This window comes from Dinoponera quadriceps, unplaced genomic scaffold (assembly GCF_001313825.1).
Source record: "Dinoponera quadriceps isolate SergipeBrazil2010 unplaced genomic scaffold, ASM131382v1 scaffold1782, whole genome shotgun sequence".
Lineage (NCBI taxonomy): Eukaryota > Metazoa > Arthropoda > Insecta > Hymenoptera > Formicidae > Dinoponera > Dinoponera quadriceps.
The window spans coordinates 839,881-852,509 of NW_014555947.1; the positions used below are offsets into that span (position 1 = coordinate 839,881).

Below are 12,629 nucleotides of genomic sequence, written 5' to 3' on the forward strand. Positions count from 1 at the left end.
ATTTGCCAGAGAGGTCAGATTTAGTTGATCGCTTTTAGAGCGTTCGCTACATTAGATTCCTTATTAGAAGTAAAACAACTTTTCTCGCGTGGTTGCCCTTTCCCCTTGGAATCCTCGCGACTCTCGCGAGTCGCGTTTCTTGTCATCGACATTAACGTTGTATTATCCCATACGACAAAAACAGAACAGCTGGACCGAATCGAGGAGGGCATGGACCAGATTAACGCCGATATGAGAGAGGCCGAGAAGAATCTCACGGGAATGGAGAAGTGCTGCGGGCTTTGCGTTCTTCCCTGTAACAAGTACGAAACAACTATCTTAGCGTTTACCTCTCTCTTTCTCTCTGTCTGTCCCTCTTTCTTTTTCTCTCTTTCCTGTATATTTGTATCATCACCTCGTCTCTTTGCTAGAATTCAAGAAAAAGGAATCCGAATAGTACAACGTCCAAAATCGTGTCATAAGACATCTTTATGATATCTTAACGTCTTGTGACTCGATTTTAGACGTTGTGCTGCTTGGGTAAAAAAAAACTATCGCGTATAGACCGGGACAAGTTTGCATATGGAGTAGAGCGTTATCCATGCGTTTCATTTGCATATTGTGAGGGAAACAGTGGCTAAGAGAGAAATCGCTGCTTTCGGGAGGACACTCTTCTCTCAGTTTCGTTTTATAATTCTGAAATGCTTGCGAGCCTGTCTCAAGTCTCTTGCTTCACGAGCAAGAGATTCTTTCCGCAATATGTACGCGACGTAGTACGGCCGTCGGGGCCCGCGCCAGATAGCCGTGTTTTAATCACGTCGCTCGCCGACGATCTTGCTTACGACAGGAGCGCCAGCTTCAAGGAAGACGAGGGCACGTGGAAGGGCAATGACGACGGCAAGGTCGTGAATAACCAGCCGCAGCGAGTGATGGACGACCGCAACGGAATCGGGCCGCAAAGCGGTTACATCGCCAAGATCACGAACGACGCGCGCGAGACCGAGATGGAGGAGAACATGGGCCAGGTGAACACGATGATCGGCAACTTGAGGAATATGGCGATCGATATGGGCAGCGAACTCGAGAACCAGAACCGGCAAATCGACAGGATCAATCGCAAGGTGAGTGCGCCCCCGGGTTTGTGACGCTGCACCGTCGCCGGATGGACTTGGCATGGCACCTGACGATCGCCCGGCGCGTCGCGAAATTTTACCTGACACGCTCGCTACCAACCACACGTTATGACGCGTGCTTCACCATCGTGCGCTTGGACCTGGGTACGATTCCCCTCGTGTACGCGTGTGTGTATGCGTGTGTGTGTATGCGTGTGTGTGTATACGGCAGCGATATTTTTTCTCTCCTTTTTTTTCTTCTCTTATTCTACGCCCGTCACAAAACAAACGCCGAGTCTGTTTAACATTTTCTTATAAATCAAAAGAAAAGGAAAGGAAAATTAAAAGCAGGGTGCTTCGTGGCGGACGGTTTTCCAGTTGAACGGTGGTAGCGATCGTGTTAACGGGGGATGAGCTGACACGTGTCTCGTCTATTATGCGCGAATCTCTATGTCACAATGCACAATGCGGCTCAGAGCGATGCACATCACGTTCGTCGTCGCTTTCGCTTTCTTACCGTATCCTCTCCTCTCTTCTTCTCTTCCTTCTTTCCCCCCTTTCTTCCGTTATTCCTTTCTGTCGTCCTCCCGAATCCATATTCGTTCTCTCTTGCCGGTTCCTCCTGCTCCTTTACGTGCGTTCCCGACTCGAGTGGGTGTCCCAATGACATACGTCGTCGTCTACCGCGTATTTTTTCACCTTCCCCGGAGGATAAGGGATCCGAGAAGCAGCCCAGCAACGCTACACGCACTGATCCGAGGAAGCCTTTCGATCTCGAAAATTGCATGCGTACCGCACGTGCATCGCACGATTAGCCGCTGTACTTTCCGCCCTGTCCCTACATACGTCGTCCTTCTCCATGGCACCTTGTCGATATCGTCCAGAGACACCCGTGCTATTATTCTTTAACTCTCCTCTCAGCGCACAGCCTGCCTTCTGTGTTCTTATGCAATTACTGCACCACCCTGCGCGTCTAATCACGCTTCGGATTTTTGCCTCTTTTACTTTCTCTCTCTTTCTTTTTCTATCTCTTTTTTTTTTCTCTCCACGAGATTCTCTCGCAAGGATTATGGTAGTTTTCACGGATTCTCAACGTCGCGAAAAAAGGAAAAAAAGAGGGTAAAAATAGAAACCAGTGAATTAGCGGGGAAAGTGGATAACATTTTCGTTCGAAGAATTAACGTGAAGATAAAGAGATAGAAGACTTTTACAAATATATAGGTGGATTAGCATAATTAGCAATTCGATTTGTTAAATATTGGGTTTAACATCACGACGATATTTATATAAATGAAAATATAGGAAACGACAACTTTCGTCACTGTATGTCTGGCTATTTGAGAGTTTTTATTTTTCTTTTTCTTTCGGAAGATAGTCGAGAATCCTCGCAACCTCACTTCTGAACTTTTACCATACTCCTTTTATAGTAGGTCCTAGACTAAGACAAAATGAAAAGGCGGAATTGTTCGGCTGTAAAGTGCTCTTTAGACGATCAATATGCATTCACACTTTAACGAGATGATATTTCAACATATAATTATCCGTCATATTACTTATTACAAGTTTCTTATTACCGCTATTGTCACTTATCGGTCTCATTTCCCACACTATTCGTGTGCATTTACCGTGTGTATAATACTTACGAGCATTTGCATTAACCTGGATTAGATGCACAGTCAATAATCGATATTCGATGCATCAATATTTACCCTTCCACCTTTAATATTTATTAAGACTAAATTTATCGGCGGTTTCCGCCTTTCTCTCTCGACCTATTTCCTCACGTCTCTTCTTCGCTTTTCTTATTAACGAGATGCTTCTTTCCTTCGTACGTTCGACACTATTGTCGGCATTAGTCCGTCGGAATCTTTTTTGTTGACAATATCTGTCCCACGATGACATTGCTAATATCGACGCATCGATGATAAATATTGATCGTTCGAGGAACGCTAGCCTATCAAAGACCATAAATTCGGAAAATTCGGCAGAAAAAACGATTTTTCGAAAAAGGGCAAATTATAAAGCGTGTCTCCCGCGTATTCGAGCGTCATCTTTCAATCGTTGCGAATAAAGTACGTTTAAATGTGCCAACATATAATTGAGTTCTCGGTGATTTTAATTTGATGCGATAAAAAAAGTTTACTGTGAGAAGTGGAATAATTATGGTCTTTGATGGGATGTCACACAGCGGGTGGAGTGCACAATTTCGGACTGTCCGCAGTTAATTTCCCGAAAAGTTATAATCTGATCTACAATGGGTTCAATGGGGAACAAAAGCGGGGTGAAATCTCAATCGAATGGTAAATTTTTTATTTGATCTTTCCATATATTCTTTAAATTTCTCTTAACAAAACTTCATTGAAAACGTAGAGTGACGGCCGAGTCATTCGAGTAACTCTTTACTTATCTAAAATACCGTCGAAAGTGATAGTCTTCTTCCAAAACTATCTTGAAAATCAGTTTGGTAGTTCTCGAAAATATGCGATCGTGTTAACATATCTGTTATTAATCACATCGCGTGTCAACGAACAAACGATACTCCGAGAGCTCGCGGAATACGGTAAAATCCGTCGTAGCCGCACAATAAACTGAATTACCAGGTAATGTTGAAAGGGTTTAGTCACCCATCCCTAACGGCGAGACTCTAGTCGCGAGATTGTGCACCCGGTTGGGTGGAATTTAAGCCACAGAAACGCGCGCGCGCGCGAACATACACACACACACACACAGATTTCACATCCCTTTACACACACACACACACACTTCTGTGACCGAAACCCGAACTGATAATCCGCAGGGCGAGTCGAACGAATCGAGGATAGCCGCGGCGAATCAACGTGCGCACGCCCTGCTCAAGTAAAATGCGTCTTCTTCTCTCTGTCCACGTATCCGCCTCCTCCGAGCCCCAAGTTGCATATCACAAAGATGCGTTTCTAAAAAAAAAGAGGAAACGCAGAGAGAAAGAGAGATTATATGTATATGTGTGTATTATACATATATAGAATCCTGATCGCATATTATCGGGGGCTGAGACTATTCGACGTTCTTACGTGCTCGGTATTATCTCGAGGGACGAATTAAGTTATATAAATAAAATGATTTAAACTAAATTATTTTATCAAATTATCAAATGAGTTAAGCACGACGATCGAATATCATGCGTGGTTGCATCGAATTTCACGTATTTATCCGAAATATGTATCCGAATATGATATCGAGTTGCGAGGCAATGTAATTGGTGGATACATACAATTATATCCTATCTGAATGTAACGATCGTGTTTAATCGTCAAGTCGCTCGAGTATCGATTCGCTCGGATATTCCCAGCTCGACGAATGATGATCATCCCCCGCCCGCTCACCCTTCTTTCTGATCCTTCTTCTGTCTTCTCGTCGTCGCTGCGGCACCCAAACCCGCGCCTGTTGTTTCCAACACCTGATCCAACATACCTGCGCAATGACACCACCGATAACCACTTGTAACCACCGTTACCACTACCACCACCATTACCAGACTTTCCAATATACGACGATATACAACGAATGACCAATAATAGCGTCAGGGCATACCGTGCTTCTCAGGGGAAATAACCGAGTACTGGTCGATTCTAAAATTCAAATTCCAAGTTGACAGAAATATATGTCTCGACAAAAACAAAACTTTCTCAGCGAAATAATCGCGAGATTTTGTTCAGGATTTCACTTTGTTCGGAAGCTTGACGAAGAGACCGATAATTCCAGAGAAATTCGGTCGAAACTATTGACAATGGCAAGCTCGAACCTTCGTTTTACATGGTGGGCTAACGGAAGTTGACTTGGTTAACGATGACCAGCCATTCGTCATCTGATTATTGGTGACTGTCCGGGATCGCATCGGTCTCTCGCTTTTCGTTCATTTCGGTGACACTTAAATAAACGGAGACGCTATCGGACATCGTGAAACGATCATTCTGTCAATTCAAGGAACGTTCAACCCGTTCGGACAGATTCTCGCGGTCTCGATCGTGCTCTCTAATGGAGACACCATCTAGGGAAGAAGCACGGTGTACCGTGACGAGCGGTAAAGTGCATCGCACTGAGATGTATCATCACTCCACGTCACCACGTCTGTTATGAAATGCAGCCAGGGTTGGGAAGTAATGCGTTACTTTCCTTCAGTAACGGCGTTATTCTTTTTCTTTTTGTTATTAACTGTAACGGTAACACAATTACATTTTTTTGCAAAGTTAAATTTGTTATTTTTCGTGAAGAGAGATCTACTCTAAAAACTTTTACTCTAAACTCGGTGAAAAAAAGTAACGAAAATTGTAACGGCTCGTTATTTGTCGAGTGACGATAACCGACACGAGTTACTTTGCGAATGAACAACGGTGACTATATATACACACACACACTTTTCAATAACGAGTAACAGATCACTTTGAAAAAGTAACTTTCCCAATCCTGGAGACGCCCACATCCATCGTGTTCTCGTTTGTGATTGTGTCACGAGCGCGTGCTCGTCGTTCAGCCTACATTCCGCTGTCTTTGATGGCGGCGACGACGACGACGAAGCGCCCTTCGTTGACGATCCCGTCCTTTGAGCCCGTGGAACTGTTTCGCTCCGGTGCACTCGGGGTCGATCGGGTTAACGCGCTTGATACGAAGTGGACGGCAAGTAGCGCGCGAATTTCATCGTTCCGAGGACGTTCGAGCGAACGGTACCGCGGGAAGGAAGAACGGGAGCTTAATTTTCATTTGTATCTACATTTAACCGACGGAATTTATGTACTTAAATCGATCGCGCAGGGTTTGGAAATGACGCGTTATTCGTAATCACTTGGTGTAACGCTGTTATCCTTCCCATTAATGACAGTAACGAGTTACCTTTGAAAAGTAATTTTTCCAACTCCGCGATCACGACTCCAACTTGGTGCTTCGTGTGTACTCATTTTATTATCGCGTCAAAATATTGTCGATGCATATCTTTCGCGCGGTGTGTTAACTTCATTGCCACGGAAGCGTGTCCTCGCATCGCCGCTCGAGGAGATCGTTATCGGTCTGGACGACTCTCCGTTTCCCACAGGCCGACGACGATGCACTATGTATGAGTGTGTAACGAGGTCTCCGTTCGTTTAACTCGGTGCTCGGAGTTGCTTGCACTTCCCAGGCGATTTTCGACGGTTTCTTCCCCTCGCCGCTTCTCGCCTCACCCGTCAAGCTCCACTGATAATCGTGCTCAGCTTCATGGGATCATCAACTTCCCGAGATCTGTGAGACTTTCCGCTATTTTTGAAAAAAGCTCTCGTTCAAACTAGTCTTCTATGCGTGTTATTCTTATACGCTACCAACATTATTTATATTATTATGATTGCAACGATGAAAGAACTCTTCAGCAATAAGGGAGCACCTTGCAAGTCATGTGAAATCGATAGTTCTGGCTAAGCGCCGCGACAGTTGGCCGCGAGGCTCTCGACGGGTGAGAGGGGCTGAGGAAAGAAAGCAGGCCTAGTCCTCGACAATCGCCTCGAAAGTGCAAGTAATTCCGTGTGCTGGTTCAATTAACTCATCCGGCACCTTCATCCCGCATTTTGCTCTTGCTACTGGCTCCGGCCTTGAATGAATTGAGCCCGTTGAAAATTCGTTCTCGCAAGACCTGAGGATCCGACGTGCACGCGCAACACTCGCGTGTCTCGATCCTCCCTGACAACAACCGCAACGACCGCCGAATCCGAATACCCGCCCGCCCGCAGCTCGCTTTCATACGACATTGCCGTTCTTTTGTTTCTTTGTTTTCTCTGACACACAGGGCGAATCGAACGAGTCGAGGATACAGGTGGCCAACGAGCGGGCCCATCAGCTACTCAAGTAAGGCCGCACTCTCTCGACCGCCCCCCGCACTCCGTCGGCCGCCACGAGCGTCACTACCATCACCCTCCACCACCACCACCACTTCCACCACCACCACCACTACCACCATCACCATAAAAGCAACAACAAAAATAGTACCAACAATACGACACAGCGGCGACAACGACAAAAACAACAACACCGACACCAACAACAACAAGCAGCACGATTACACTTGACAGCATATACTACATTCGCCGATTGTTTGTTCGCGATTCAGTCTGCTCGCGTTACCTTCGTTGAGCTCGTTCGTGCGTCTCCACCTTCGACATCGAGCAGGCTCGTCGGCCGATCCTAGGCTCGGTATCGTCGACGTTCCCGAAATACATACTCAACCCTAAACTTGACAGCGTGTACCCTGTTATGAAACGTCCACCTCACTGGTCGGGCTCGTCGCAATTCCTTTCCTCATTTGAGCGTTACGACAGGTGTTTTTCAAGCGAGGATTATGTAGATTGCACTGTGTACGCGCCTCACGAGCGATCCGCCTGGATTCTTTAAACGCCGATCAGATGTGTCGCATTCGGCTTTGTGTCTCTTCTAAATTATTGTCGTGATTGTTATAATCCGCTAAGAAAGAAAAGGGAAATAAACAATTTGACTCTGCTGCTGCATTGAAGGAGAGTTCTGTAATTTTGTTACCTTCGTTACGTTATCCGACGAAACGTGATCTCCCAAGCTTACTCCCCTCGTCAAGTTTAGGGTTCACGCGCTGAAGAAGCATCGCAAATACCATTCCTCGGATCCGGAGATTAAATTTGATTGTCGGTTCGCGGCTGGTTGTTTGTCATTCCATAATTTGTCCGACCAACGGGATTAATTTGATCGACTAAATGCGGACGTTCGAATCCGCCTTTCAGACTCGGCATCGAATTGAATTCGGATCATTTTCCTTTCGCTCTAATCCGTCAACGTCGTCAACGACTCCATTCCGTTATGACCGGAAATTAAATCTAATCTCCGAAATAGGCTCCTCTTATTTTTACGACGGCGATTAATCCCCGTCGATCGGGGATTCGAACCTTCGACATCGAAGTCTCGGAAGTCTCCTGGCCGAGTGTATATATTTCGATGTCGGTTGACCGGCGATTGAAGTTGGACCAAAATTTGGTCCCCGATCGGAAACCAGGAGTTTCGTTCACACCAATCACAACGAAGTGCCGATGGAATTTCTAGCCAAGCGGAGACTGTCGAAGTATCGTGTGTTAGTCGACTGGAGTCCAAGTCCAGTCGCTGGCTCGTTAAGAGCTAGCAGCTTCGTTTTCTCGACACGATTAGAGTTGTCCAACTGTGAAATTTAGGTAAAGGAGAGAAGGGAGAAAAAGAGGAAAAAAAAATATATATATATCTTGTTATACATATTTAGCCGCTGGAGATTATTGCACGGACAGTGCATCGATTGATAATTTAGTTCTCGGTTTAATCGACTCTGGAGATCGATGCGATATATTACTCGGTGAAATATGAGGAACAAGTTCATAGTACAAACATTGTCACACTTGTCTCTAATTCTTTAGCGAAATAATTATTCCGATTTTCTTTCGCGCAGGCTTCCTTTCTTGTCTCACACTGAATGTGAACACTGAAATATTATCATACACACAAACAACAAACACCAAAAAAATACACACATACACGTGTACACACATCAATTGGAAAGCAGAACCCGAGAACCATATCCAGGCACACAGCGACCGGCGACATTATCTACGAACGAAAAGCGACACTGATCCCTCCTTTCTGCGATCCCTCAACGTGAGCTCTCTCTCGCCCTTCTCCTGAGGTGCGGAGGGAGTCTCGTTATTCTTCCCCCGCAAAAGAAAATTGCACACATCCCCCGTATTCGATCATCGAGTATTTCGCGAATATCTACCACCTCGGGTGTATCCGCCGTGGTGTGAGAAGCACGCTGAGAAAGAAAAAGAAAGAGAGAGGGAAAGGTCGGCGACACCCTTGGAGGAGGAAGGAAGTGGAATCGCGCGCGAAGGACGAAGGAGCAGGACGAGGAGGAGGTGAAGAGGTGCGACAATGAAGAGGAAGTGGATAAAGAAGAAGAGGAGAAGGAGGAGGAAGACAAGAAATATACATATATCGAGATAACCGGAGCAACGAAGTGAACGCGTTCAGCCATGATTAAGAATTGCTGAAGCTGTAGATAGAGCGAGGTCTTCTTTTCGTCGTTTTAAAAGCTCGACTCACACAAACAAGCAGCGTAGAGCGTTAGATGTTATCCCTCTGCCCGTTATTCCCTTGCTTTGCCCCCTCCCCCAGCCCCCTTTTTGCGCCAATCGCGCCGAGATCACAGTAAGGTTTAACTCCAAAGAAAGATTGTACATTATTGTATTTACACGAGAACGACGTGCACACCTTGTTAAATCGTACGAAGAGAAACGGAAGAGGGAGAGATTCAGAGTGCCGATAGAGGAAGAGAGAGGAAGGAGGAGAAGAAGGAGGAGCAATCCTGTCGCGGATTCCAGAATCGATACCCGTAAGTACTCTCGACGCGAGTACCCACGGCGATCCTGAGGGAGATCGTGACGGTGTTCACGGTGTTCATGCTCTCTTATCGTAGAAAAAAAAGGAGTATCTCGAGCAACGGATATTCTTGTTATCGCTCGACAATTACGGAATAATAATACACAGAGAGTTCGCTTCTCTCTTCCTCCTCCCCCCTCTTGCCCCCTTGATGATTATCGTCACTGTAAAGTGAAGACAGAAGAAAAGTGAAGACGTCTTTACTGAATGACCGTTATTTTATCGTTTTTATCCTCGCGTACAGTCGTCGTCGTAACAGTCGCGACCTTATCTTCTTTAGCGCACTATTCTAGAGATTCAGAACGTGTCGTGATTTATTGTCACACGGTAACACGGATGTTAATGCGATTGTTAGTCAATGTATGGGCGTCTTTGACGACGCCTCTGTTCATTCTTTTTTTTTTCTTATGAAATTTTTAAGAAACTGATAAATAACCGAAGTGAATAGAAGCAACCAACGGGTGTCGGTTTTGAACGGCGCGCCCGGTGAGGATTGGAGGAGCACAAAATAAAACGCGTAGCCTTTCCGATTTCGCTTGTCCTTCGCTTTCTCTCAGAGAGGAAAGAAAGATGCCCTTTGGACGCCGGACGAACGTGCTCTAAGAGGAGTGAGCGAGAGCTGCGAGAATTTGAACGAGAGAGAGAGAGAGAGAGAGAGAAGGGAAAAATAAAACCCGAGTGTGCGTGAGAGGGAGAGATTGCGCGCGAAAATCATGTGCTACGACGCGAGATCATTAGGCCTATAGTGATCACTTCACGTCGAGAAATTTTAAATATTTATAAATAGATATGTGTACACAATACACTGAGTATTGTTCCGTTTCTGCAACATCGTTTTTCATATCGGCTCCGATTTTTACTCGGAAGTTGATTTTCCCGATGATGAGAATAACAAATCGTTAAATTACCACAAATAATCAAGTCCGAAACGACGTCGTGATCATGAGTCTGTTCTCTGTCGCTGAACAAGTGCACATTTTCGGAACTTAAAAAGAAACAGATATATAGATATATATATATGACTTCGTGTAAAGAAGAGAAATAGAAGTAGTGTAGCTAGTTCATCTATAAGGAACAGACCTCGTGTGCTGTTTATTCGATTAATTTCAACACTTTCTGTACAATATGAAAACACGATAAACGCTTTCTCGACGCTTTCGCTGGACAAGAGTCGATTTCAAATTGGCCGAGCGAATCTCTCGTTGGAAAATGATATGGCGGAAACGGAATGACTGGTACACATATTATTTATTTGCATATATATATATATATATACACATATATATATATATATATATATATATATATATATATATATATGCACATATATACATAGCCATGTAGGGAGCGAACGCGGTGAGTTCTTTCTTAAAATAGCTCCTGGTAGAGAGTCGAGAGTCGCAAAAAAGCTACTCTAATCGCGGGAGAATGGAGTATCTTTATTATATATAATATACATATTATACATATACATATAAATAAACGAGTAAATAGATTATATATATATATATATATAATACGGGATCGAGCAATATTGTACTTGTTACTTCGTCGTTACTGTTTATCACCGCCTATTGCGAGACTACGTACTTATTTTACGAATATTATCCTACTCCCTTGCCCTTTACCCCGCAGACTCTGTCCCCTTATCCAAACTTATTGAGTCATATCGAATCTACAGGTCTATGTAATACGTTTCAAACACCTACTAAAACACACAAAAATAATGTATAGACACGCAATTAGGTAGATAGACCGGTAGAGATGATTAAAGATTAACGGAGAAGGAGAAAGAGGAGAATGAGGTAAGAAAGAATGCGTATAAGTGTGCGTGGGAGAGAGCGAGAGAGAAAGAAAGGGATTGTGTGAACGAGAGAATAATATGGATATTGGTGAAAATAATGTGAGGGATGAAAAGTGGACGAAGGAGTGGAAGAAGTCTGGGTTGAGAAAGAGTCGTGTTCTTCATAAACGTACAGCGTGTCTTTGCGAAGCTGCCGGATATCCTCGGCAATCGACGATGAAGAACGATGAAAACGAAGTAGCGAGTCAGAGCGAGCAAGCGAGAGAACGTTGCGAGGAGTCGAGATTCCTTACAGTTTTCAAATTAATTAAGGAAACAGATGGGGATTTCTGTGAAGCTGGCGGTCACATTCGACAGATCCACAGACATCCTATATACAAACATGGAGCAGTTCCATTCCATCTTTTAAGTTACAAGTTATACCTCGACACGATTAACTGCATCGCAAAGTTAACGTTTATGCTAGCGGTCGGAAGAGTCTAAAGGAGTCTGCCTGCAGTGCGATATACGGTCTCGATTTGCAACTAGGAGCGTAACATTTTCACGCATTTACGGGAATCTACGGAATGGAACGGGGCGATTCGAATAAAAAATACGAATTCTTAATTGTACACGCTTACCGTCGGCGCATTGAAATTAATCAAAAAGAAAAAGAATATTGGCTTTCTTCTGGATTAAGTGTAACTTTTTCTCTTCACCACTTCCGACGACTCTGAGACCCTGAGCCAGGCTCGTGTGCCTTTCTCCGCCAACGTCCACTTTTGATTCTTGATCCTCTGTAGTAGAACTTATAAAGCGGCGATTGATTCCCCAATTGTCGACCGATTTGTCGGTCGTGCCATCGGGACTCGTTTCATCGATCGATTCTCTACCTCGGGAAAACGTGCGGCGGAGGTGTTCGGCGAGCCACCTCTTCGTGTAATTTACTGCGAAGTCGAGTGCGAGAACACAAATATACTTGGGACCACCGTGCAGACGTGCAAGGTGTCGTGGACCGCAATCTTCGAGGCACTCGAGGCAATCCCAAATAGAACGGCGAGAATAAAATTCTGACGAGGAGACGAGAGAACGGCGAGCATGGGAGAGCATTTGTAAATTGTAAAGTTTATCGATAAGCACAGGGGGAAAACAAACGGGACGAGACCAGCTTCTCTCTTTTTAGTACCGATGATATAATGTCGCTAGATGTACTTATGATACCGTCGTAAAAGTTTCTCCTCGACAGTACCATTATAACAAATGCCTGTGTATTTTACTTCTTGGCAAATAATAAACCATCAAGTATTGTACGCCGTTCGTTTCTTCCTCCA

The 12,629-nt window shown here is 44.7% G+C and overlaps 1 protein-coding gene across 3 annotated transcripts in view; it reads left to right on the forward strand.

Moving 5' to 3' along the window:
• LOC106746036 (synaptosomal-associated protein 25) overlaps window positions 1–12,608 on the forward strand; it is a 42,349-nt gene extending 29,741 nt beyond the window's left edge. For all 3 annotated transcript variants that reach the window (XM_014622159.1, XM_014622157.1, XM_014622158.1), the window contains exons 5-7: window positions 185–302; window positions 827–1,100; window positions 6,880–12,608. In XM_014622159.1, coding sequence (XP_014477645.1) covers window positions 185–302; window positions 827–1,100; window positions 6,880–6,942 — 455 coding nt within the window. In that variant the 3' untranslated portion in view covers window positions 6,943–12,608. The remainder of the gene's footprint in view (window positions 1–184; window positions 303–826; window positions 1,101–6,879) is intronic.
• Window positions 12,609–12,629: the final 21 nt, after the last annotated feature.